General features: G+C 42.8%; 1 protein-coding gene across 1 annotated transcript; it reads right to left on the bottom strand.

Annotated features, from left to right (window-relative positions):
- Positions 1 to 259: 259 nt before the first annotated feature.
- Positions 260 to 21,399, bottom strand: cdan1 (codanin 1). Its single transcript, XM_080012995.1, has 28 exons — positions 21,308 to 21,399; positions 20,087 to 20,817; positions 18,021 to 18,212; positions 16,528 to 16,721; positions 15,716 to 15,829; positions 15,129 to 15,207; positions 14,767 to 14,887; positions 14,165 to 14,274; positions 13,370 to 13,459; positions 12,417 to 12,492; positions 11,749 to 11,954; positions 10,885 to 11,014; positions 9,955 to 10,098; positions 9,214 to 9,380; positions 8,483 to 8,564; positions 7,994 to 8,083; positions 7,860 to 7,914; positions 7,625 to 7,761; positions 7,375 to 7,478; positions 6,727 to 6,876; positions 6,496 to 6,559; positions 6,024 to 6,102; positions 4,827 to 5,029; positions 3,967 to 4,074; positions 3,219 to 3,282; positions 2,907 to 3,115; positions 1,752 to 1,856; positions 260 to 898 (listed from the first exon to the last, which is right to left on the bottom strand). The coding sequence occupies exons 1-28, from the start codon at positions 21,383 to 21,385 to the stop codon at positions 779 to 781; spliced, it is 4,002 nt and encodes a 1,333-aa protein (XP_079869121.1). The 5' UTR covers positions 21,386 to 21,399; the 3' UTR covers positions 260 to 778.
- Between the last annotated feature and the right edge of the window lie 5,407 nt (positions 21,400 to 26,806).

The following is a 26,806-nucleotide window of genomic DNA, read 5'->3' as shown; positions in this document are numbered from 1 at the left end:
TCAAAGTTCTAAACACATTTCCTGTGCATTGTTATTTCTTCCTCCTCGTTCACCATTTTCACGTGTATTCGGCCCCATGATTTAGGGACAGCTGCGTTGTGATTGGTCGATTGACTTCTCAAACAGTGAATCCATTAAACTTTACATTATGGCGTCATCACAAAACACTCATTGTTTTTACCTCAGCTATCAAAGTGAACATAAAGGGAAGGGTGTGGCTCATTCACTCACCTGTCAGGCATTACACAGGACACCTATCTTATAGAATACATCTTTATTATTACATTTCAGAACATTAAAATAATTACATTTAAAAGCAGAAAAAGACAACAATATGTTCAATGTGAACTAAAAGTGTAAGAAATGCAAACCTCACACATTATGAATCAAACATGCAAGTCACTAGTATCGCTGGTCCAAGGCCATGTGTGAAAAGTGCCATTTTATCTTTGTTCTCTACGTGTAAACATCACACTTTAATATTTTTCTGACAGCGGATTAAAGTTAAAGTAGGAAATAGGCCATAGACAAAGGTGGTGGTGTCAGAAACTACGAAGCTTGATGCAAACAGTTAAAAGGAAAACTTTTGTATTTTTTAAACCGTATAAGCCAGATTTTTTATTTTCTGATTATTTTGGGGCGGAATTCATGATCGAAAAATAAGGTTTATAAGGTAAAAGAAAAACCAGAGTTTTCCTTCTGTTGTTCCACACACTGTGGATCGCCATGGCTGCAGAATGTCTTCTTTTTTTGGTCAAGTGGCGCCCCCCACTGCCTGCTATAAGACCTGCATCCTGTCCCTGTGGCCCAGCATGTCCAGCAAGGAGGATGAGGACGATGAGGAGGAGGAGGAGGAGGACTGGGTGGGCTGGATCATCCGAAGCTTCTCTGAGAAATCCTGAGGATGAATGAGCGAAGGTAATGGTGATGTTCGGCTCTTTTTGAAAATTCGGCTCTTTTTGAGTGAAGCCTGGTTTGCCCTCTGTCCCGAACATCTTGCAGACAGAAGAGCGACTTGTGAATGAGGGATTTTCATTTCCTGTCCATATTTTTGAATTCTAAAGTTTTCAAATAAAGTTTGAAAAAAAAAAATATATTTTCTCTTTTCTTTACATCGTGGTTCCCTAAACATTACGCTGCACCCCAGTGGACACGTAACGTTATACACAAAAGTATAAAAGTAAACGGCCGCACGAATGTCTCCCAATGGCACCCGTGCACTTTGGCTTTACGTGCAGATGGAGAAGCAGGATGCAGCCTTCAGTAAAAACGATTAGTTCAAATTTGACGACTTTTCCCTCGTTTGAGTCAGTCGGTGTAACGAATCAGAAGAGTCGGCTCGGCCCCAAGACGGCGAAATTCTCACGAAAATCATTTAATTTTGTCAAAACAACTTATTTTAGAAGAATATAAAGAGTAAATCAGTCACATTCATCATTCATTCTTCACTCTTTTTTCACATGAATTGAATTCTCTAATTCATTTCTGTACGTTACGGGGCTTGATGAGGAGCGACCCACGACTCTCCAGTCATTCAAACGACTTGTTCGCTCTGAACGAATCGTTTGCGAGTTTCACCAGAAGGTAAACAAAGGTTTTTACTGGACGCCGTTCTCTCACTGCTGTCATTGCTATATTCAGCGTTGTGTGCAAAGTGTTATCTTGTCTCTTGTCTCGCATCTACATAACGTGGGGGACAGAAAGGATAAAGGAACAGATCCAGGGGATGAGCGTCCCACAGAGAGCCTCACCTCCGGCAGCGACAGGTTGGACGTCTTCCTCCAGCGCATCACCTCGTCCTCTCCCAGAAGCCGCCGCTTCAGCAGCTGCCGGAGCAGGAACAGGAAGTTGTTCCACTACAAGAGTCAGGGGAAGGTGTGACGGAAGCGCAAATGTTATTATATAATCAAAAATAAATCAATGAATATATATATATATATATATATATATATATATATATATATATATATATATATATATATATATATATATATATATATATATATATATATACACATATACATATACATATATATATATATACATATACATATACATATATATATATATAGCACCACTGTGGTCTGCGTGCTCTAACCTCAAATCATACTAAATTGTGACACGGAAACAAAAAAATGCTTAGACATTAAAGGGTAGGTTCGCTATTTTTCAACCCAAAACAATAAATCTCCCTTTCGAAAACAGTAAACTCACACTAGAGTCACATGCATGTCTTACTGTATATTTTAATATATATATTTTGAATAACAGTGATATCCAAATTATTTTTTTCAATAATGTTTTTTGCCATTGTAATTAAACATTCAGAGCTTAACATTGGCTACATCAGGTTGTCAGTTGGAAGCGCCACAACTTCCTGTTCCTCCTCTCTTACGTTAGTGTGGATGTAGCCAAAAGTAGTTAATAACACCCTAAAAGAAAGCGATAAAATGCATGGCTGGCGACATTTCTTTCCTCTCGACATAACATATAAGGACCGTCTCGCAATATTGGTATTTTTTACCGTGGACAAAACGTTTTTTGTTTTTTTTAAGGCTTTAAACGCTTGCCCCATTGGACTGCATTCAAGCCCTGGGAGAGGCTGCAGCGGAGCGGTACGGTTCTCAACAGTGAAGTGTTCAGTATGGTGATGAACATCGTTATTAACATCATTATTAATTAGAAAGGATGGAAAGTTCTAAGTAATAAATGATGGGAACCAAACCCACATTTTCAAAAGACCAGGGTTGAAACATATCAAACTTATCCTTTAATATGAATAAACTAACCGTCACGTCTTTTTGTTTCGTTGATGACAAAAAAGCTCTACATTTTGATTTTAACATTAAAATTATATATATCCATAATAGAATAAGCTTAACTAAAACATTTTTTGCAGATTTTACCCCCGTGTCGCTGGCCCTCAGCACGGCGCCCAGGTTGAGCTCGGTGAAGAGGAGGTGCAGCGGAGCGGCCGAGCAGCGTTCTCTCCCCCACAGCTCGCACAGAACCCCCAGAACCTCCCGGACCGGGGCCCCGGGACCCGGACCCGCGGGGTCCCCGACGCCTCCGACCGAGCCCTGGCACTCCATCAGCACCGGCAGCTCCCCGCACACTGACAGGAAGGACCCGGATTGTACCGATGAAGTGATTTCGATTTTGATTTTTTCTTTTTCATCTTTTAGTTTTCACTTATTTCTTTTTGGAGCGTCTCTTACTGAGCTTGCAGGCCAACAGCACGGTGCAGCGCAGCAGGATCTGCTCTGAGACGGGGGTTAAGAACTGCAGGAAGAAGAAAAAGGAAAAAATCAACACATCCTATAGTAACCGACTGGAGGCTGTACACGTGGGTACCACTGTTTAAAGGACCACACTAGGACCGGAACATTTCCCTAGTGGCAGCTCATATTTTCAGATTTTTATGTTGTCTAAATTTTCTGGGTTTTCAAAATGATCAGAATGACATTCAAATGACCTCTCCTGGTCCCGCGGACAATTATGGTGACACATACTTGTGTCTTAAAGTAACATTGTTTTTCTCTATTTTTAGTTGGTTGATTCCTTCTTAATGCTGGAAACACCGTTTCCAATGAAATTAACAAATGCAACATTTGGCACAAATAAGCAAGCAGGAGACCCGGAGTGGTCATTTTAATGACGATAGAATTTTCTAAAATCACAAAACCTCTTAAAAGGCGGAGCTATCATCAGCAAAATGGTCAGGGGCGACATGTGTGCCGACTGGTAAATTGGTAGAAAAAAATAAATAAAAATTTACACTGGCTGGTCCTTTTCCAAAAAATGTAGATGCAAAAATACGTCTTTTTTTTTTTTTTTCTTTTTAATCAAGAGTCTGTCCTTCACTTGAGTTGTGGAGTTTGAGATCAGGGAGAAGCCGTCTCCGGGCAGACAGCAAACTGCCTGGAGAACCGACTCCTCCGCTGCCCCCGCTGGAGCCTCCTGTACCTTCCTGCAGCACAGAGCGTCTCCCACCCTCTGCAGCAGAGCTCTGAGCTCGGCGACGCTCGGCACCTCCTCCTCCATCCTGGGTCCCATGGCCACGCTCAGCACCTCCTACACCAAAAAAACACAGAATTCAATCACCACCCTAGTACCACTTCAGGCCTTCAGATTGTCTTTCTTGTACCGCTGTGAAGCTGCCATCCGGGTTCTGAGCTCGCCAGGTGTGCCGTAAAATTTTTTTACAAATTTACAAAAATAATGGGAATTTGCCCTTGTGTTGCAAGATCAGAATTGCAAATTCTGCACTCAGAGCGGTTTTATTTTCCAACTCTTGGTTGATTTGGTGGAGTCTGTGGAACGCACGGTGGACCTCTTGAATGAAGAAGCGCTTCGGCACTGAGCTGTGAATGGAATTATCAGAAGAATCATCCAGTTCTGTCCAAATCATTTGTTTTGGTGGAATAGAAATTTGCCGACTTTAGCAGAGTAAATCAGTCACATTCAGCATGGACTGTGCCAGATGTCTTGGCTGCTTTTGCCTCGGTCTTTAACTTAGCCCTCAGTCATTATTTTCAGCTTGTGAGTCGAACATTCACTCACTTGTTGGAGCGACTCCAGACTCCCGAGTCATTAAAAAGATGTGTTCGCTACAACCGAATCGTTCGCAAGTCTTGCAACTATTCGTAGGCCATAACAACACAGATACTTTTACGTTTCCTCGTTTTTATTTTTAGTGGTGAAACAGGGTAGTGGTGCAGTGTCGTGGGATTATTCCACTGGAGAAGGTGACGGACAAGTCCCTTCCCAACCAGCTCGTGAACGCACCGACGTACACTTGAGTTCACCTGGTAGAGATGTCGTACCTTTATCTCAATGAGGGCGTCGGAGGGCATGGGCGCGCTGTGGCTGCAGTCCGGGGGACAGGAAGCGGCGGCGCTCTCACTTCCCGGCTTCCTCCTCAGGGAGCCCGGCCGCTCCTGCTCCGCCACTTCGGCCTCCCTGGGGTCCGCCGCCACCGCCTTCATCACGCTGTCGAAGCGGCTCTTCCATTCCCGCCTGATCAGTGCTGACGGTGCAAAGAGGGAAGGAGCTCAATTCTGATTTTTTTGCTCAGATATGTTTTTTTGGGGTTTGGCTGTTCACATTATTTGAAAAAAAATTAAATAATATGTATGTGACAAATAAGCCTCTCTTTTATTTTATTTTTTTAATTTGGCCAGTATCAGATTCCAGTTTGAACTGATCACGGTCCTGAACTGACCCGCACGCCCAGAAGAAACAGAGACGTCATGCGTGGCATGTGGAAGTAAACATGACAAATGCACCGCACCGCGCCCAGTGGCTGTCGGGCAGCTTGGGGCCGTGTATCTTGACTCAAGCTCGAGAAATTTAGTAGAATAAAACACACACAAACACGCACGCACGCACCCACGCACGCACGCACGCTCACACACACCAGTTCAGACTGAGGGTGCATTGCAAAAAAATCAGACCAAAAAAAGGGGATTTGGGCCACTTTGGCCTGCAGTGTGAACGAAGCCTTAGAAATGTTGAGGTGCAAGGAGATAGATCGTTATAATATGGATATTGCGATTGGAGACTGGATATGGTGTTGTAGTAGATGTTGTGATATTAAATGTTAATATCTTTAAGGCCGCGTTACAGTAAAAAAAAAAAAAGCATCTTTCTGAACTTCATAGACTGTTGAAGATTTTCTAAACAATGGTGATCATATCCACATTACTGAGGATTGTTTCTCAGATATTAATCGGATGTAAATATCTAGTCGTCCAAAGTATTGTCAAATGATCGATGTTGAGTTATTTGATATAAAAAATATTGTGATAGTTATATGTTGTCAGTATCCAGCCCTGAGAATCTTTTAAAAAGTAACCTCCCTTTTCCGGTGTTTTTGTTTTACCTTGGTTTTCGGCACCTCTCTGTGGCAGCTCAACTAGTCTGGAGAGCGACAGCTGAGTCTAACACCCTGCCTTTAAACCTTTCACACGTGTCGGTTCACTTGACCTTCGACCCTCGACCATCCACTCGTCTCTGTGTACCTATGATGTTGGCAGTGAGCCAGCTGCAGGCCTTCTCCGTCGCCAGGCGCTTGGTGATGTTTTCAGACGTGGTCAGGACCTGTGTAGAGATATGTTATGTAGGGTTAGCCTTAGAGGCACCAGAGTAATAAAGAGCCATGGTTAAACGGTGAAGGGAGCGCGTCTTATAAATTGATTTTCTAGTAGTCACTGTCGCCACCACTCAAGGTGCTTTATAGTACACGCCTCACATTCACCTGTTCTCACACACATTCATACACCGATGGCGGCGGCAACCGTGCAAGGGTTGCTCCACGATTAATGTAAATCTGTAATAGTTAATTCATAATTCATAATTAATTGTATAGTTATTTGTGACAACATTATGAACTTTGTAAAAAAGGATTGTGTTGATAATAAAAAAAAAGTTGTTTTTGTGATTGTTTGGTGTGGTGATGCTGGACCCAGCGCAGGCTGGGTCCACTGGACTCACGGCAGGCGAGGTTTCCTCCGCCAGCAGGATCCTGACGGCGTCCGGACTTTTCTCGCTGCAAAACCTGCGGACGCAAAAGAAGCTTGGACGACGAAGACCAGAGAGCGGGACGAGGGACATTCGGCTCCCCTAAGTTTTTGATCTCGCCCAGCTGCCCTGGTCTTAGCTTTATTTCACTTCAACCTTCAACGAGAACTGCGCGAAAATGAGTTCTGAGAAGCTGCTCTCTACCTGGCGGCTCTGTCCAGGGCCTCCATGCCGCCGTGGCAGAGCTGGGCACAGATGGTCTCGTTGAGTTTGGCAGCGCTGGGGGACGGCGCCGCCAGTCCGTCCTTCAGCATCCTCCCCCCGCGCTCCACCAGCTCCCTCACCAGCGTGGCTCTGAACCCACGGGAGGCGAGTTAAAAAACAGAAACAACGAGATGATAAGATAAGACACTATATTGATCCCCGGAGGGAAATCCAGGCACCAGATTACATGAAGTGGCAATATGATATGATAAAATACAGATAAGAAATAACACCTATGTACACTACTGGCAAGTAGCAGCTAGTCCACAGTGGGTACAAGTCACAGTATTATTAGCAAAATTGGTAAAGTACATAGTATAGCATTGGTAATAGCATTACCAATAAAGGTGACGTACGGTAGTAACAGTAGTGAAAAGTGGCACACAGAGTAATGGAGTAATAACATTCAAAAGTGCCATACAGAAATATCAGCAATAGCAGGTGATAGAAAATATCAGTAAAAAATGCGTTTGACGTTTACACACAGGGTCACACAGAACCATCATATTTACATCGACAATCATCAACCTCACTGGTGGGTGAGCACAACTGATACACAGATAATAACTGTACGAGTTTTGCACTCACTTCATGTGCTTGACACAGTTGGATCCGATACGCTCAGCCACAAACTCCACCGTGCGCCGCAGGGACGGAGGCTGGTTGTGGAAGAAGGCCTGCTCCAGGTCCACCTGGAGGAGGATTCAGGCGACAAAAATGAGCTACGCACGGTCCGAAGATTCCTGCTCATTTATTACACGTGATTACCACAGTGCCCTCGACCGCGCCCTACAGTAAGCGCTATGAAGTCACTAAGTTGAGACCCTGGGTGACTTGCCTGGAGTTTTTGCTGAGACCTGTTGGCGGTCGATGTGTGATTGGGCTCGGCCGAAGTGGGAGTAATTTTTCGGATAATGCCTCCGCTCTTCGTTGCGCTCCCAGACACAAAGGCGGCGAGCAGCTTACGGAACTCACCTGTAGATTAGAGGAAAAATAAAAAGTTTCTGGTTAACTACAGGCTCGAGCATTATTATAAAGGTTCAATTATGATAAGAATTCTCTCTCTCTCTCACCAAGGAATGGACAGCAAGTGTAGAGCAGCTGCTGGTCTACCAACGGAATGCAATCCTAAAAATAAATGGAAAAATAAAAGAACGATCACAATACTGTATATAAAAAAAATTGATTTGGATGTAGAGTGACTCACCAGCCCCTGGGCGCTGACGCTGCTTTCCTCCAGTTTGGCGACGTCAGCGAAGTCACTGTTGAAGAAAATGTCCTCGGGAATCACCGGGATCTTTAATAAAAAAATAAAACATAAAATTAATACATTTTATTAAAAACGCACACATCGGAGATCTTACACTGCCATTATAAAATAGAAGTATATGAATAACATCAAGTAAAAAATGATAAGCACTTCATATTTTGATAGAATTGGTTTACTGCGAGGCATATAATAGCTACAACAGGGCATCACAATGGAGTTAGTGAGCAGTTTAACATATACTGGGAACACTAAAACAAAATCAAAACACATAAAAAAATATATATATTTTATTTGCATAATTAATCTTTACAATAAAAGATAGAAAATCTCATACAAAACAGGTATTAGCATTTGATGGTTTTAAGTGATGCAGAGAGAATATCACCGCAGAATTTGCCACTTAATTCAACACACTGCAGGACTCACTTGAAAGAGCCAACCCAGCATAGCAACCATCAGCAGCTTGTTCAGGTAGCACATGTCCCCACTCCTACCCAGCACCATCCCTCTGCAGGAAGCGCACGCACACACAACCACAAGGAACAAGCACATTAATGAAACCTTTCGGTTAGACACATATATTGTTTTTTCCTGCAGCACTTGAGGTGGTGGGAATATATTTTAATTCTATTCTTGGTTGTAAAGGTTCATCCATAGCTACAGTTTACTGAGTCCACCTTGATCTGCACCACTTTATCAAATTCACTGCAGCTGCCTTTCACTCCTTGCACATGCCCGATCAATGCATTTATTGCCGGGAAAGGTGGTGGACCCCGCCACCAACAATGTTGAAACAGCCTATAGAGGAGCACATGCATAACACAAACCCTTCAAATAACTGTTTCTTATAAAGTGCCAGCTAAAAAAAGGATCAAATATGTTTTTGTTTTTTTTTTACAAAATATTCTTACGGATTTCCACTTTAAAAACAACCCAAATAGTATATCAAAAGACAGCGATGATTGATTGATTCAGGTACAATTAGATTCCAGTGAATTGCCACTAACCATAACCATAACCAATTAACCAACCATCATATTTATATGGACCAGCCCTGTTTGGAGCCAATCTAGTCCAGAGCTCCCTAAACCGGTCAGTACTGGCTCAGTCAGAGTCAGTACTGGGTCTGTACCACCTCAGTACTTGGTCAGTCAGACCTGTAGAGCAGCAGCAGCGCTCCCAGTGCTGTCCTGTAGCAGAGTAGCAGCGGAGCGTTGAAGTCCAGCATGGAGAGGAACTCCACCAGCCAGGGCACCGTCAGCACCGTCCTCCTCCGCCTCACGCTGTTCTGCAGCACGCCCAAAACGTCCAGCACCAGGGCGCTCTGCAGGCGTTTTTTAATAGAAAAAGCAAAAATTTACCAAAATTTGTCACAAGCTTTAGATGAAAGTACAGTTTTAACTCAATTCACTTCTTTATATAACTCATTTCATGGAATTAGGGGCCATGAAGTGTGGGGACAGTAAGAAAATCCTCAAGTGTTAATCCTCAAGATAAAATAAATAACCAAATCAAATAAATAACGAAATAAATCAGTAAATATTAACGCTAAAATTGGGAGTTAAGACAACTGAAATGCTTTGCAACAGATAAACAATTACAATATTACAAGGAACAATAAATTGTTGCATATAAGACGAGAAATTTACAACAGAATACAATGTAAAGATTAATGGAATTAAAGATATGCCAGTGAATTAGAGAAATAAGCTTATTTACAATGAATTCAATGAACACATACCATGTATCAGTCATGTTATATTTGAAATGTAAAAAAGAAAACATTTATTTGACTCTATTAAGCATAATCTCCATTTCCATTACATAGGAGCCTATGAAGGTTAGTAGAAGCCTATGAAGGTTGAAGACACCACCCAAAACCCACACAAGGCTCCCACCTTGCTCCGCAGGGCGACGGCCACCTCCTGCAGCTCTCTGGACGGCCGCTCTGCCGTCTGGTACGGAAAGAAGGAGATGAAGCCCAGGAACTTGGCCAGGAGGCGAGCCAGGAGGAGCACCGAGGAGAACCGCTGCTTCTCCCCCTGAGAGAGAAGGGATGAGGAGAGAGAGAGAGAGAGAGAGAGAGAGAGAGAGAGAGAGAGATGTTTCAGGATCCATTTTTCAGCTAATTATGTAATAAAGAGAAGTATACTGTATACTACTATTAATACAAAAAAGAAAAGCACCTTTCATACAAGATTTTCTACTCAAAGTGCTTTACAGACATCTGGGAATTAATAATTAACAGTAATTGATGTACACGTGAAGAGAACATAATGAGATAAAATAAGGACCAAAGTGTAATATAATATAGTATAGTATGAAATAACACAGTATAAGGATATGATGATAGCAAGCTGTAATGCACTGTGTATCATAGCAGCATCAACTTTTTCACCAGTTTGTGCTACAGTAGTTCTTCTGAGGGATCGGACCAGACGGGCTGGACTTCAATCCCCACGTGCATCAATGAGCCCATGGGCGCCCATGACCCTGTCACCGGTTCACTGGTTGTCCTTCCTTGGACCACTTTGGTAGGTACTAACCCCTGCATACCAGGAACATCCCACAGGACCTGTGGTTTTGGAGATGCTCTGACCCAGTCGTCTCGCCATCACAATTTGGTCCTTGTCAAAGTGGCTCAGATCCTTACGCTTGACCATTTTTCCTGCTTCCAACACATCAACTTCAACAACTGACTGTTCACTTGCTGCTTCATGTTTCCCTCCCCTTGACAGGAGCCGTTGGAACGAGATGATCAATGTTATTCACTTCACCTGTCTGTGGTTTTAATGCTGTGGATGATCGGTGTATGCCTATATGTCTACCTGCTGCTCCAGGTCTCCCTCTCCCTCCTCCTCCTCACCGGGGGAGGCGACGGGGCCCAGGATGGAGACCTCGTCCAGCTGGAGGAGCTGCTGACACAGGCTGTCCTTCAGGTGCTGGTTGAGCTGGCAGCTGGAGAGGTGCGGGGTCAGAGGTCAACACCGATAACATGCTGTAGTGCAGTGTTTACCAGCCTTCTATCTGCCACGTTTAACTTTTTACAATGACACCCCACGGCTCTATACCACTATCCCGTTAACCACTAAAAATGTGAGAAACACATGGGACTGTGCTTATTATTATGGCCTACGAATAGTTAGTGATGCATGACTCGCAAACTATTATTTTGAAGCGAAACAATCTTTCAAATAACTGCGAAGTGTGGAGTCACTCAAAAACAGTGAATCTTCAACTCACAAGCTGAAAACAATGTAATTAAATTAAAGTCCAAGGGAAAGACAAGCCGAGGCGTTTGGCACAATTCATATTGAATGTGACTGATTTACAGTTTTAATTCCACCAAAAAAAAAATAGTTTTGACAGAATTAAATGTGATTCTTGGTATAATTCCTTATATAACTCAGAGATTGCTCTGACTCCCGTTCATCGCTCAGGAAGTCCTCCCTCTCCCACCGTGCGTCACACCAACTGAACTAAACAAACAAAATGTTAGGAAACTGCAGGAGTCTTTCTACTGAGTGACTCGTTAAGAACCAAATCTCAAAGAAAGAGTTGAACCTTTCATCGCTACGTATCGACGTCGCTTTCAGCCAAAATGTTGACTGATGATTTACGTTTTGTTTTTTTACATTTTGATGCTTTTATTTTTGTTGTTTTATTGTGTTTTCTGTGAAGCAGCATCTTACCAGCTGGCGGCTTGCAAGAAGTCCCTGAAGAACTCCTGGTGCCCGGGGAAGGAGGGGGGCGGGCAGGGACCCACAATGCCCTGCGGCTGGATGAGACGCTCCTCCAGGCGCTTGAGGCGGCCCAGGCTGTCGGCTCCCAGCATGCCCAGCAGGTCGGCGTCAGGGGGGTCAGCGGAGGACGCTTTCGGATCGGGCCCCTTGCACATCTGGATGGATGGATGGATGGTTGGATGGATGGACGGACAGACAGACAATCAAACAGACGGACAGAGAGCCAAAGACAGACAGACAGAAAGTCAGACACAAACAAAGACAGACAGAACAGTTAAAAAAAAACCACTTCACTAATGCTCTTCAAAGACAACATTTAACGGTGACAATATTACGATAACCAAAATCCCAGGCAACATCTAATATCATATCACTATGAGATACTGACTTTTGGATGATATTACACCCGACCCTGCTACTACTACTACTACTACTACTACTACTACTACTACTACTACTACTACTACTACTACTACTGCTACTACTACATGGTGCCCCCTTAGAACCAAATTATTTTGTGGAAAAAAATCCCCTCTTCCGATGTCTCTTTTTGAATCCCCCAACCCAATTTTGGAGCTCTCCCAGTGTGTGGGTGCATTTGATCCACCTCACTTTACCTGAATGAGCTGCTTGAGGAAGAGCCGAGCGAAATGCGAGTGGCTCCCCGCCACGTTCAGCTGACTGACCATCCCCCTGGGTGGAGGGAGAAACAAGAGAGCTGCGTTAGAAGCTCTGTATTAAACCAGCTACAACAGTGGCACTACAGTGGTATTATTTTTGCCAAGCCGTGCTTCCTAGGATTTCAAGGACTTGACGCCCCTCTCCCCCACACCCCAAAAAGTACAAATAACAAATGTTGTATTTGATAGTGAACCGAGGCACATTCATTGGTTGATTTTATTGTCTCTTCGCAGGCTAATGAGGGAAGAAAGGTGCACAACTAATGAAAAAAATAAAAAATAATAATAATTATGAAAACAAATAAAGAAATAAAATGAAAACACTAAAATATTAAAGTGAAATATTATTTAAACTATAATCCTATCCTAAATGTAATAAATTATGTTCAAATGAGTGCTTAAAATATATATTAAAAGGCCTACTTTTTCCCTTTAATTCAAATTTTCCCGTTTTATCGTGTTAAGACATAATAAACAAAATTCACAATATATACATTAAAAGATTTTAAAAAATAGTACAACTCCACAAAGTAATATAAAATAGGTAATAAGTAATAAAGGAAAAAAATAGAAAGACACCGCTCATGAATATACAGTGTAGTTTCAGTGAAATGCAGAATTGAATAGGACATAAAATGAGGTGATCAATGTGGAAAATAGCATGGAGATATGTAATGAAGTGACAGCGGCATTTTCATTAAGAACTGTTATGACTGTTATTAAAGTGACCAAAGGTGGCGAGCTGTCAATTAATAACTTAATAACTGCTTTCATATCGGCCAGGCCCATGTGTCAGAATGAATCAAAGTGAGAGGGACCATCACCATCAGCAGAGTCAGTAATATAAAAGTGTTTAAAAATTATTTAAAAATCAAGTGGACTGGACTCACCTGATCCTGTGGCCTAGAGCCGTCTCAAAGGTCCAGCCAGGTTCCTTGTGGAAGTCCTCCCACTCCCGCAAAACCTCGTAGAAAATATCCCTGAGCACAAAGAGGACGAAAGAAATACATAATCACACATTTTGTATGTGTGATTATACAGTACAGTACACTACATTATACAGTACAAGTGTTTCAGACAAACAAATTGCAACTATGGTAGTTAAGATTTCACAGTGTTCATTCTGGCATTGCAAAATGAAATTCAAGGACTTTCAAGTACTTTTTTTAAGCACTATTTTTTTCATTTTCAAGGGCTTCATGCAAACAAATATAATACATTTTCAATGTGATCTTTATTAATGAAAATAGAATATAATAGTGGTCTCCTTGTCTTTTATTTATATTAATATATCTATTATATATCTATTAATAATCTCATTGTCATCTACTATTATAAGTGTCTACTTCCAACCATGCTGGATTAAATGTACATTTTCCTGGCATCATCTGTGTCATAAAAGCAATTCTGGAAATCTTTTTATTACGTAACGATTTGAGCAACAAAACTAGCGGGAATATCACAAGTTTTTAACGACTGATACTTTTCAAGGCCTTTTCAAGCACTTCAGCACAAAGGTGGGCTATTTTCCAGGTGTTCCAGTACTTAAATTTCTGAGGACGAAATTCAAGCACTACAAGGACCTGGTAAGAACCCAGATTTCAGGGTAAAAGTAAGAGTGCTATCGTTAGAGTATATACTGTACTGAATGTCTATACTATATATAAGGTGGGGTGGTGCTGTACCGCTGCTTCTTGAAGGTGTGGAAGGCCTTGTCGCTGCTGAAGTTGGAGCGGTTGTCGGTGGCCGGCTGGAACGACACCGAGTGGATGAACGTGGTCGCCGACGGAGAAAGCTGAAAGGAAAGAACAAAAAAAGACAGGATGAAATGGGATTTTTTTTCTCTGTATCGCATTTAAGGAATTTAGCAAACAGTTTAAAAAGCACCACATAGTTGACAATTAAAAGTTTTCCCAACCGCATCCAACAATAGCAATAATAAAAATAACAATTATTAATCAACAAACTACGACATACTTTATACTTTTATACATACTACTACAACATACTAAATACTTAATTACTTTGTTACATTGCACAGGGCTCAGCTCATATTTTATATCCCATTAAATTTCACTGAAACATACTACACTTTTCACAATTCCTGAGCTGCTTGTTACTTCATTACTTATTTCATCTTACTTTGTTGAGCTGTTCCGTGTTACTTACTTTTATATTGGAATGCATATAACGTGAATTTAGTGTATATCTTCTAACTCAGTACTCTGAATTCCCCCAATAAAGGGATCAATAAAGTACTATGTTATCTCATCTTCTCTTGTCTCACCCTGGCGGTGCTGGTGTCCTGGGCCTGCGCCAGCCGGTCCCTCAGCGTCGGAGAGAAGACCGACAGCCTCTCGTTCTCCGCCAGCAGCCGCAGGGTGCACTTGTCCAGGTGAGCGACCAACCTGCCACATCGACACCAAAGATGAGGAATCTGCTGAGGTCTATGTTCGATCTTTTTTTTTTTTTTCCCCCAATTTTCCAACTCAGGATTCCGAATCTCCAGAGTCACGAATGGACTTCCGGTTTGCTCCTGGCGTTTGTCGGATTGTGTGTGAAGCGGGCTTTATCGTAGTGTAAGGGAACGTATAACCTGCGCGTCAGGACAGGAGGGCACCGCGGCAACGCAGGAGGTGATGAACTCACTGAAACTGATTCTCCAGCACCTTCACTGCAAAATACACACAGTTGTGCACTTGTCGGAGGTAACCTCTCTCTAGAACATCTGAGAAGGTGGAGAGAGGACACAGTCTGAATACACACATTAATCCACTTTACAGAGAAATATTATGGATCAAAATCTGATGTCAAAATAAGTGGTTTTGTTTTAATTGTACAGCCACGAAATGTGAGACAATTCATGAAAAGAAGACCTAGGATTTATCACGTTTTTCATATGATATATTGAACGTTTTTTGTTTATTTTAAAAAAAAATTCTGATAATTCTATATTAATATAATTGAAATACTATTATTAATATATAAAATATGTAAAGGGTTTTGTATATGAATCGTTTATAATCATTGTACAACAACTATTGTGATGATCAAATTCCTCCATGTTGACCAAATGTTTAACCAAATTTCTTATAAAGAGAAACATTTCTAACTCTACTGGTGCTACTTATTCCTAGAGATGCTTTAGCTGTGACTGCGACATACAGTTGGCTTGATACTGGGACAAAATGCACAGACTACATCTGATCAATGATGCGATGCAATGTAATATTAACCTGGTTTCACGACACATACAGTCTCCGTCTCTTCCTGGGTGGTGTTTGGGGAGCGGGAGGTCAGCAGCTGCACGACAAAGAAGAGCTCCAGGAAGATGTTGGGCACCAGGTTTTCTGTGGGACGGAGAACTCAGTCAAGCGCGCCAATCAGACTGCGAATAATACAATGACAGGAGCGCACGATGCTCAGCGTAATGGTATGGTTCACTTCAGGGGTGTCTGAAATTGTATTACAAGATTCTTCCAGGAAATTGATTGTAATGTTTACGATAACAGGTAAGAAGGATATATAAATATTTCAACCTGCCCGACCTGTTTTTTTTACCTCTTTATTTTTTTTTTGGGGGGGGGGGGGGTTCCTTTTTTCCTGCTTAATTCATTTTGACTTTATGAACGACTTCACTCCATTATTTTGGAAGCGGAAATAAGAGCTTTACGAATGACACTGGGAAATCAACCTCAAAGAAATACCCCAGTGTCCTGATCCACCATTGTTTCACGTCCTGTTTCAACACAGCAGAACAATGGTTGGTTCAGCCTTGACACAGAAAAGCAAGAGGAGCTGTGTGCGCACAATATTCATCTTTTTCTGACTTACTTACTCCATTATTTATCCATCAAACTATATCATTATCTATCTATCTATCTATCTATCTATCTATCTTTCTTTCTATCTATCTATCCACCTGTATATCCATCTACCTGGTTAAGAAAACTAACGGAATCAGTCCTTTTATATTATTAAACATTGAACCACAACCACTAGGACTTTTTGGTACCAATCCCTCCAACTCCCCCTGGTGGCCGTTTACCAGAAATGCAGGTGCAGTACAACTCTGCCAGAAGGTCCAGTTCGGAGGCCAACGTCACCCTGGAGACGTCAGGACACACGGCCTGTGACTGGTCCGGTGTGACCTTCGACCCCATCCTCAGGCCGGACTTGGTCGGGGTGCAAGGGAACAGGCAGGGCTTGACAGGGGAGCAGGCCTGCTGGGCACGTCTGTTCCTACACACGAATATACTGTTAGTTTGGATCATTAAAATAAAAAGAATTGACAAACGATCCATTTTCCCCATTAGACATTACCATCTATAAAAGGGGAAAATTTAGTTCTTTGATATATTTATTTCAGATTCTCTAATAATAATAATAATAATAAATATAGCTGCAGGCAGCAATACACAGGGTCCAGTTTAGTCATGTTAGGAACGTATTAGAGTTTTCAGAGGTTCCAAGGTTCCGTAATCCAATGTTCCTGAATCTATGTGATAATATGTGGGGACATTTGGAGCAGACCAAGGGACTCTCTCTGACCAGACACTCGCAAGTGGCTTGAGGTGAATGACTCCCGAGAGACAAAGCTTGGACTTATATGACTTCGGATGATGATGTCTAATGAAATAATGACAGTTCTTCACCAATTTCTGCTCCAGATCTAGATCGTTATTGATCAAACTCAAATGACAAGATGTCTGAAACATCCAGATTCTAACGAGACCTCAACCATGTCTGTGCGTACAAGGGCCTTAGCCCGAAAAACAGCGAGATTTATAAAAATAAATAAATAAATAAATAATCCCTATTGGATCCAGCCGTGCGGACTCTCTTCATTTGTATAGCACCTTTCATACACTACATGCAAATCAAATTCTAAAGTCATAATAGGCCGATATAGCTTGACCGTTAAAAAGAAAAAAAGACAAAAACACATTAAAAACAACTATAATTATAGAACCCAGAATCGCAATTGTGGCGCCTCCCCTTGCGGCTGCCTGCGCGAGCACGATTACGCACATTTTGGTATTTTTTAGTATTTTAAGAGCTTATAGAGCTTATTGTGCGTAATCACCAGGTGTCATGACATTTCATTGCATATATGTACGACCGTATGTATATGTATGTGACAAATAATCTCTTGAACTTGAAATTGCTGTCATTAATAGAAGGCCATCAAATAGAGACATAAAATCAAGGCAAATGAGCTAGCAAAAAGCATTTGATAAAAATAGGTAAATATTGTACTAATTTAAGATTGGGGTCATCAGTTTGTACTTTGAAGGATCACGATCATTCTTCAGCAACTGATTCATGAATATTATCAACTCACACAGAGATGATTTTATTCCAACTCACACAGAATCCGCTCATAATTCACACAGAATTATTTTTCTATCCCTAACTCACACAGAAAGACGGGATTCAAATCAAAGATTCTTTATTTTTTATTTAGCCCCACCGTTGGAGGAGTTAATTTAACTTAAATTACATTTAACTACAAGGTCCATAGAGTTATGAACCACTCACTTCTCCTTCCGCAGCAGCTCCCTCTCCTCCTCCAGGCTTTCCAACGCCAGGGGTCTCCCGGGGGCCTCATCTCCAGGCGGGGGACTGGGGGGCTTGCTGAAAGGCGTGGACGTGAAGCAGCTTTTCAGTTTGGAGCGCAGCCGCTCTGAACTGACCGGAGTCGGGTTTATTCTTCGGGACGGTTTGGCCATTCTGAAGGAAAAATCTAGAGTGTTAGAGGCAAATGGCAAAAGTAAAACAAATAAATGCTCATAAATGACTATACAGTTATTTATAAACATACATAGAAAAACATCTTCTTGTCAAGACACAACAACTACAGTGGGGCAAAAAAGTATTTAGTCAGCCACCAATTGTGCAAGTTCTCCCACTTAAAAAGATGAGAGAGGCCTGTAATTTTCATCATAGGTACACCTCAACTATGAGAGACAGAATGGGGGGAAAGAATCCAGGAAATCACATTGTAGGATTTTTTATGAATTAATTGGTAAATTCCTCGGTAAAATAAGTATTTGGTCACCTACAAACAAGCAAGATTTCTGGCTTTCACAGACCTGTAACTTTTTCTTTAAGAGGCTCCTCTGTCCTCCACTCGTTACCTGTATTAATGGCACCTGTTTGAACTTGTTATCAGTATAAAAGACACCTGTCCACAACCTCAAACAGTCACACTCCAAACTCCACTATGGCCAAGACCAAAGAGCTGTCAAAGGACACCAGAAACAAAATTGTAGACCTGCACCAGGCTGGGAAGACTGAATCTGCAATAGGTAGGCAGCTTGTTGTGAAGAAATGAACTGTGGGAGCAATTATTAGAAAATGGAAGACATACAAGACCACTGATAATCTCCCTCGATCTGGGGCTCCATGCAAGATCTCACCCCGTGGGGTCAAAATGATCACAAGAACGGTGAGCAAACATCCCAGAACCACACGGGGGGGACCTAGTGAATGACATGCAGAGAGCTGGGACCAAAGTAACAAAGGCTACCATCAGTAACACACTACGCCGCCAGGGACTCAAATCCTGCAGTGCCAGAGGTGTCCCCCTGCTTAAGCCAGTACATGTCCAGGCCCGTCTGAAGTTTGCTAGAGAGCATTTGGATGATCCAGAAGAGGATTGGGAGAATGTCATATGGTCAGATAAAACCAAAATATTACTTTTTGGTAAAAACTCAACTTGTCGTGTTTGGAGGAGAAAGAAAGCTGAGTTGCATCCAAAGAACACCATACCTACTGTAAAACATGGGGGTGGAAACATCATGCTTTGGGGCTGTTTTTCTGCAAAGGGACCAGGACGACTGATCCGTGTAAAGGAAAGAATGAATGGGGCCATGTATCGTGAGATTTTGAGTGAAAACCTCCTTCCATCAGCAAGGGCATTGAAGATGAAACATGGCGGGGTCTTTCAGCATGACAATGATCCTAAACACACCGCCCGGGCAACGAAGGAGTGGCCTCGTAAGAAGCATTTCAAGGTCCTGGAGTGGCCTAGCCAGTCTCCAGATCTCAACCCCATAGAAAATATTTGGAGGGAGTTGAAAGTCCGTGTTGCCCAGCGACAGCCCCAAAACATCACTGCTCCAGAGGAGATCTGCATGGAGGAATGGGCCAAAATACCAGCAACAGTGGGTGAAAACCTTGTGAAGACTTACAGAAAACGTTTGACCTCTGTCATTGCAAACAAAGGGTATATAACAAAGTATTGAGATTAACTTTTGTTATTGACCAAATACTTATTTTCCACCATAATTTGCAAATAAATTCTTTAAAAATCAGACAATGTGATTTTCTGGATTTTTTTTCTCATTTTGTCTCTCATAGTTGAGGTATACCTATGATGAAAATAACAGGCCTCTCTCATCTTTTTAAGTGGGAGAACTTGCACAATTGGTGGCTGACTAAATACTTTTTTTTCCCCACTGTATGTGATTTGTTGGCCGATTTTGTCCTGGTGCTTAGAGCATTAGGGGTAACACAATAATAACACCACATCAACACCCTATTGCCTCAATATCAAACCAATAATAAATTAGATGACAGAGCTGCCATTTTTCTTGACTCACGCAGGTGAAATGGGCGATGAGCCGATGGGAGGGAAGTCCTCCATGTTAATGAAGTTCAGTTGACCCAGTGTGGGAGGAGAGAGCTGCTCACTGATCTTACTGCACCCGGACACTTCGCCCCGGCCAGATCTCCTCCCCCCGTTCTCACACTGCCCCGTCTCCTCGCTGTGGTGTCCTCTGTGCCCCCCTCCTCCGTGTCTCCCCTGTCCTCCAACGCCCGTGCAGCCTCCACTCTTCCTGCGACTCCCCTTCTGTGGCTGTAGGCCGGGGCTGTGCTGGAGCTCCGGAGAAACCATGTAGTCCCCCAAGCTGACTCTGTGGGCCTGGCGCCGTTCCGAGCCAGAGGGCCTAGAGGCAGGGCTCCATGTCGAGCTGAAAGACGGGCTGCTCAGGCTACTCACACCACTCAGGCAGAGGGAACCGAACTGGCCGGCGGAAGCGCATTCGGCTCCTGGGGAGAACAGCTGAATCCGGCTAGAGCTACGAGAGCCAGAGCCAGAGCCAGGTTCACCTCCCGCTCCACCTCCGGAAGGCATGCAGGTCCTCCGCTCACTGGAGAACCCCTGGCTCTGTGTGGCCGGCCTGGGGCGGCTGGGGATCTTGGCGGGCGTCGAAGGGCCATGGGTCAGAGCATGGCTGCTCTGCTCTCTCAGGAAGTTCAGGAGGAAGGGGACAAATTCCTGTTTCTGAACCGTCGCTGCGGGTTCGCTGAAGGACAAGACGTGGCCCCCCTGTTGAAAAGAGACACTTGTGATGACGCTTAGCCTGCGATGTTTACCGTTACAAGGTTACCGCCCACATGACCAAAATATTAACCAGTTATTCTCAATCAAGGACCCTTGAATTTGAGATGCATCAGGCATCGCTCCCCATTAGATAAACATTTGGGACCCCAATCTGAGACGATTCTGGGAAGAAGGACCTCTCGGGGTCCCCGGACTCCCCAAACAAACTGGCTCAGGACGGAATCCGCGAGTATTTATATGTTTAGTCAGACTTTATTCCGGACAGAGCTGCACTTTTATTACTTATTACTGGCAAAGTAAATAGACAGAATCGGATGCAGTCTATCCAAAGCTACGTTAGCTCTGCTTAGCTTAACAGCTAGCAGAAAGTTTTGTTTACATGGGTGCCGAGCGGTGTCAGCTGATAAAGCCCGTCCCAAGACAACTAGGCATTTAATGTCGCACCGGCGCGTCTCACAGCCCCCTCCCCACGTACCTCCCCCGTTTTGAGCCACCCCACGGCCTTGTTGACGTCCACTTTGTGGAGAAGGACAGATTCCAAAAGAGCCGCCATGCTGGAGTGGAGGGGAAGGGGCGGGGCTAACGGGGGGTGGGCGCATGCGCAGACTGCGTCATACGCAAATCAACCTAAACAATAAGGCAGTAAAACTCAATAGAACTTATACTTTATGAATACTTGCAATTTATTTTCTATCTCTCATTGCAATTTCCTTTTCGGGATGAATACAGAGTATTTGGTATTTTTCATTTTGAATCTGTTATTGTTTTTCTGTTATTTTTGTTATTTTTTATTTGTTGTTTATCAATACATCGAGTGTATATTTCCATATTTTTATTGTGTACATTTGTGTACGACAGTTAGGTTGATTAAAATTTCCCATTTTTCCGTATATTCTATCTATCTATCTATCTATCTAAACTGCCCATACACTCTTGAATAATGTTAAAATGTTAATGCACCGTTAAAGTCGGAAAAAAAGAGCTCAAATCAAACCGCTCCAATATGAAAACCAATTCCCTCTACCTTAAAAAAAAACAACCATGTGACCAAGTATGTTAAGTTTCTATGCATGCTGAATGAGTATTTTATTTATAACCAGTTTATAAAAATAAAATACAAAATAATTTTAACCCAACCAAAAAAAAACAAAAAAAAAAAACACTGTACAAGGCATTAATTGATATGATACAAACAATAGGACATAAACATAAATAATTACAGTTATGTACAATGCAAACCCTGCAACTGTTACATTCTTTCCTTGTGACTGTACAGTTACATTTTGAAATCATGATTTACATTACAACACAAAAAAGTATCAACCGTACAAATTAACACCCAAAAAATTGGAATCATACCGATTTATGGGCAAACAAGTCAGTGTGACAATAAATAATTTCCGCCAAATATTTAAATAAAAAATAAAAAAATCTACTCTTGACGTGTGATGTGTGGCTGTGCACACCGAAGCCTTTCAACATGTTCCACCTCGACTGTCGGTTCAAAAAGATGCATTTCTATGTTGGCCCCTGGAAGGTCACACTAGTACTACAACTACACACCACTTTGTGCAATAATAATAATAATCATAATAAAAAAATCATGAGAACTCTTGATTATCTCTGTTATTCAGTGGCACCACCCACTGTCCGTTGCTCCGTTTCATCGACGCCCGTTAGCGAATAAATTAAGGTTTACGACAACAACTTTGTTTAAATAAATACCTGTGAAAGCATGAGATGCCTTGAAAACCTGTCCACTTGAAATAGATAATTATGCAAAGAAGAATCAAAAGAAAGAGGTTGATCATTTGGTAATAGAAGATCGAAAAATGTCTATAATATGAAAGCTTAAGAATTACACAGACATCTGGAATCGCAATCGAAAACACTACACGCACACACCCCCCTCCCCCCGCCTACCGACCCCTCCCCCCACCCCCCACATCCTCCCTGGAACACACTTTCAGGACGTGGAACCAAGAGGAGCTCCTGAAGTACACCCACGGCCCAGTCACAAAGACTCTGCAGCGATTTCAGAGGAGAGAGACGGCGGCGAGACGGCCTGACAGCGGAATAAATTCAAAGCCATCCCTCGCTTCCCTCAAGACTGAGAAAGAGAGAGAGAGAGAGAGAGAGAGAGAGAGAGAGAGAGAGAACGCTTCACGAATTTGAGAGAGGGGGAGAGAGAGAGAGGGGGAGGGGGGATATAGAGGAGAGGGTTAGATGGAGATCGATGGAAGGCGATAGAGAGAGAAAAGTGAGATAGAGAGAGAGAGATAGAGAGAGAGAGAGGGGGAGACAGAGATAGTGATGGGGGGGAGAGAGAAGACGTTGAGGTGGCCGACTGATGAGTCACCACGGCAGTGAAAAGAAAACAGAGCAGCACAGAGTTCAAGTTTGCAGACTCTTGCACTCTCCTAGATTCTTGAGAGTCTCTCCCAGTGTCTCCCAGTATCTCCCAGTCTTTCCAAGTCTCTCCCAGTCTCTCCCTGATTTTTGGAGTCTCTCCCAGTCTCTCCCAGTCTCTCCTAGATTCTCCCAGTCTCCCCCAGTCTCCCCCAGTCTCACCCAGTCTCTCCCAGTCACCCCCAGTCTCTTCTAGTCTCTCCCAGTCTCTCCTAGATTCTCCCAGTCTCTCCCAGACTCTCCCAGTCTCTCCCAGACTCTCATAGACTCTTGCCGTCTTTCCCAGACTCTGCCAGACTCTCAATGTTTCTCCTGTATTACATTAATAATAATTCTTCAAAGTCCATTTTCCTCAGGTTCCCTACACTTCATCCGCATTCAGCTGCAATGCGTGTAACGGCCTCACATAGAGTATATAAGTGTCAAACAGAGGAAGCAGAAATCCTAGCGCGGAAATTTTGGCGTTACGGCTCGGGAAAGGAAAGATAAGCCAGACGAGAGTGGAACAGCAGGATGCGGGGTTTTTTTCCTTCTCCTCCGAATCACCCAATCAAAAAGCTACGCAGCTTCACTGTCATTAAAGTAAGACACCCAACGTTAAAAGAAGTAACCGAGTGGAGTGGGAACTGTTAATGCTGTTTTTTTTTTGGTTTTTTTTGTCCAGTAGACTGTTTTTTGGGGGTTTTTTTGTTCTAGAGCATGCACAGAGCGCCGAAAGCCATCGGATATTTTACAATATTTTACAGAGTGAGGAGGAAGGTGATGGAGGAAAGGGAGAGTGAGGTGTGTGAAACAAATTAAAACATTGGGGTTTTTTTTGTATGACACAATATAAAATACATTCTCTGAAGCGAGACATATAGAGGCGTGGGGAAAAAAAAAACAAAAAAAAAAACATTTTGGTGTGAGAAATACACATGGCATAAACATCATTCGACAATATTGGACTTGGACACGTTTTTCTTGAGGTTTGGAATTCACATTTTGTTTGAGTCAGAAACAAACCTTTGTTTTCAAGGTCGTATAATACAGTCAAACCTCGTTTCAACTTAAAATATTCCCTTTCCCCCCCCCCTATATATTCATAATTCAAGTAAAAATGTCTTTTGGAATAGTGTTTGGTTAAGAAACATCCTTGATACTGCCTTTCCTTAAAAGAATACCGTTACAGCCAAGTTACCAAAAAATAAAAAATAAAAAAAAAGGTTGTCAGTGGCACAAATGAACTCAAGACCTGTTCATTTTAATAAGTGTTAATATTTGGCTTCCTTTGTTTTATTTTTGTTTTTTGTTTTTATCAGAAACGAGCAAAGTGAGCCCCCAAGCTGCCTAGAGTGCGAAGGCACGCGCTGAGACAAACATCTGTGTCCAAACCGTAATAAATCAAGTGTTTGATAATAAATGTACCGTGTGTGTGTGTTGTACAGGCCTTCTGATGGAAATACCGCTTCACACTGAATCCGACAAACGACAACAAACCGGAAGTCCATTCATTCCTATAGAGAGTGAGGTTCTGCACTTTGCGTTTCGACACCACGGCCAGAAGTGCTGCCAATCGATTCATTGGAATTGGGCTGGAAACAAAGTAAATAAGGGTCCTTGGGTGTCGCCATTTTGTAAATGAATTGTGTGTATTTTTTTTCCCCACACTTTACAAACACTATATCAATGGTGTTTTAAACTCTCATTCATGGTAAACGGAAAAAGTCCGGCTGATCAAACGACTCGCTGCCCTGGATAAAAAACATTTTCTTCCCATTTTCTCAGACATTTTTCGTGAACCAAAAAAACCCAAGACACAGTTCACCCGACGGCCACAGGGGGGGAGGATCCGACTTGTCGGATGCGATGACGGATTCGGTGTGAAGCCGGCTTAAGCGGTACAGAGACCCACGGGTTCCCGACGGGTTCGTCAACATCTGCCCCCGTCTTCACGGTCCGGGGTTCTCTCAAAAAAAAAAGCTTAAAAATAATAATAATTAAATACAAATGTTTTTGACTTGGCTGACTGGATTCGTTTTGACAGCCAAAACTCGACCAAATTCAGAGGCAGCTTCTCAGTCCGTGCTTGAGTACTTGGGAGTATTGATTAGCAGCCCTGTTCATCACTAAGCAGCCTCCAGTTTCACTTCGGGCAACCCTGCTGTGGACTCGAATACATTTCTGCGTTTCGTTTGTTTTTTGAGCTCGGCGACACAGTAGGCACAGGTAGGTGTGTGTCCTCACACACTTTACATGATTGTATCAAGGACGACGTCGGCGTTGACGCGGCTTCCTCCGTTAAACGTCTGGAAGGAAAGCGAGGGGCATTCATCCATCGATTAACGCCTAAAATACATACCATCTCCGTTAAATACTACACTCACTCTGGCTCAATCTATCGGCATACGCTGTACAGTAAAACTTACACGCTGCCTGCAATTTTCCAAATGGATTCCGGGGGGTTAATTACTCCAGGACGATATCAAATGACGCAGGGATCGGTGCAATCCCAGTGCGACCGGAACAGGGTTGAGCTGGACTCCGACGGAGCGCCGTTCAGGATAGACGAGAGACTAACTTACCGACTCAGAGGTCGTTTAATATTGTGTTTTTCAAACCACAGTACTACCTTAAGGAGGAAACAAAAAGACCCACACAGTGTTACAGTTTTACAGCTACACTACTCCCCAGGGATGCACCGATACCATTTTCTCCAGCGCTCGCTCTCAATAGGCGCCAACACCAAGTCTTGGTACTACAACGGTAAAATAATAGCAAAGACATGAGCGTGTCCTGCGTGTTAAGTCGGTTTCCATGATTGATTTCTTTGCTGCTTGGAGGACACCGAGAACATAAACACAGCTGTCACAAAGTTTTGAGGGTAGAAGGTGATCTCCCCATAAGCTACTCACGGTTTTGTGTATCGGGACATATTTACGAGTACGAGTACCAGCACTCGAGCACGGGACCGGTGGAGCTGTCACCATTATTACATGATCCGTCAGCATACTGCAAAATCGTTAAGATTCCACACAAGTCCAAATTTCAGGGGAAGTGACGCATCAGGTAAAATGTGAATGTGCTGCGTTTCCATCGGTTGGGTTGAATAAAATTGACTTTCCAGCTGAATCTCTTATGTTCCAACTGTCAATGTCAACGGGTGGCTCTTGTAGACATGTGTTAATACCACTCAATAAGCTGATAAGCTCCTAATAGTGATACGATCAGGGTATAGAATCAACCAAAAAAAGGCAATTATTTGTATGACAATTAATCAGCAACTAAAATGTCATGATTGCGACAGTCCTACGAATCACACCCATAACACCGCTATCGGTATCTGTGCATCCCTACTAACGCCATTTTCTACGTGGTAAATACTACAAACCCCTATAAGTCCCCTGAAACGTGCCCTCTGTGGTTAGATACCGTAAAACTGTGCTAAGCTCAAATCAAGCTGACGACGAGGCGATGTGCAAACGGAAGGACCGAAGAGAGGAGCGGGAGGTGGGGAGGAGGCGCGGTCGAGGTCAAAGGGATACTCCAGGTTTTTTGGGGGGGGGATCTCTACTCTTTATTTATA

Source organism: Zeus faber (assembly GCF_960531495.2).
Source record: "Zeus faber genome assembly, chromosome: 13".
In the NCBI taxonomy this organism is placed as follows: domain Eukaryota; kingdom Metazoa; phylum Chordata; class Actinopteri; order Zeiformes; family Zeidae; genus Zeus; species Zeus faber.
Note: the sequence above shows the minus strand (reverse complement) of the source record. Positions and strands in the feature narration are given on the sequence as shown.